This window comes from Merops nubicus, unplaced genomic scaffold (genome assembly GCF_000691845.1).
Source record: "Merops nubicus isolate BGI_N331 unplaced genomic scaffold, ASM69184v1 scaffold45829, whole genome shotgun sequence".
Taxonomy (NCBI): Eukaryota; Metazoa; Chordata; class Aves; order Coraciiformes; family Meropidae; genus Merops; species Merops nubicus.
This window is the reverse complement of record NW_008632559.1, coordinates 1-210: the sequence shown is the minus strand read 5'-3', so window position 1 is coordinate 210 and position 210 is coordinate 1. Positions and strand designations below refer to the sequence as shown.

Sequence of the window (210 nt, the reverse complement as noted above, 5' to 3'; positions counted from 1 at the left end):
TTCCGACCGGGAAGAGTCGTGCTTGCTACTTTTTTTCCTTTTCTCTTTTCTCCCTTCATGTTTCGCCTTAGCATACTCACTCGCTTGTACTTCATTTAAAAGGTCCCCACACAGAGAGGACTCAAACAATTCCCTGCCGTTCTGGATAGTTTTGGTTATTTTTAATTTGATCTCTGGTGAGCCAGTCTTCTTTGGGATCCCCGCCTGCGA

The 210-nt window shown here is 45.2% G+C and overlaps 1 protein-coding gene across 1 annotated transcript in view; it reads right to left on the bottom strand.

Annotated features, from left to right (window-relative positions):
* Nucleotides 1-207, bottom strand: part of LOC103780277 (histone-lysine N-methyltransferase NSD3-like) — a gene marked incomplete at both ends in the record, with an annotated part of 6,024 nt that extends 5,817 nt beyond the window's left edge. The window contains 1 exon segment of the mRNA XM_008947940.1: nucleotides 1-207. Within this exon segment, the coding sequence (XP_008946188.1) occupies nucleotides 1-207 (207 nt within the window).
* Nucleotides 208-210: the final 3 nt, after the last annotated feature.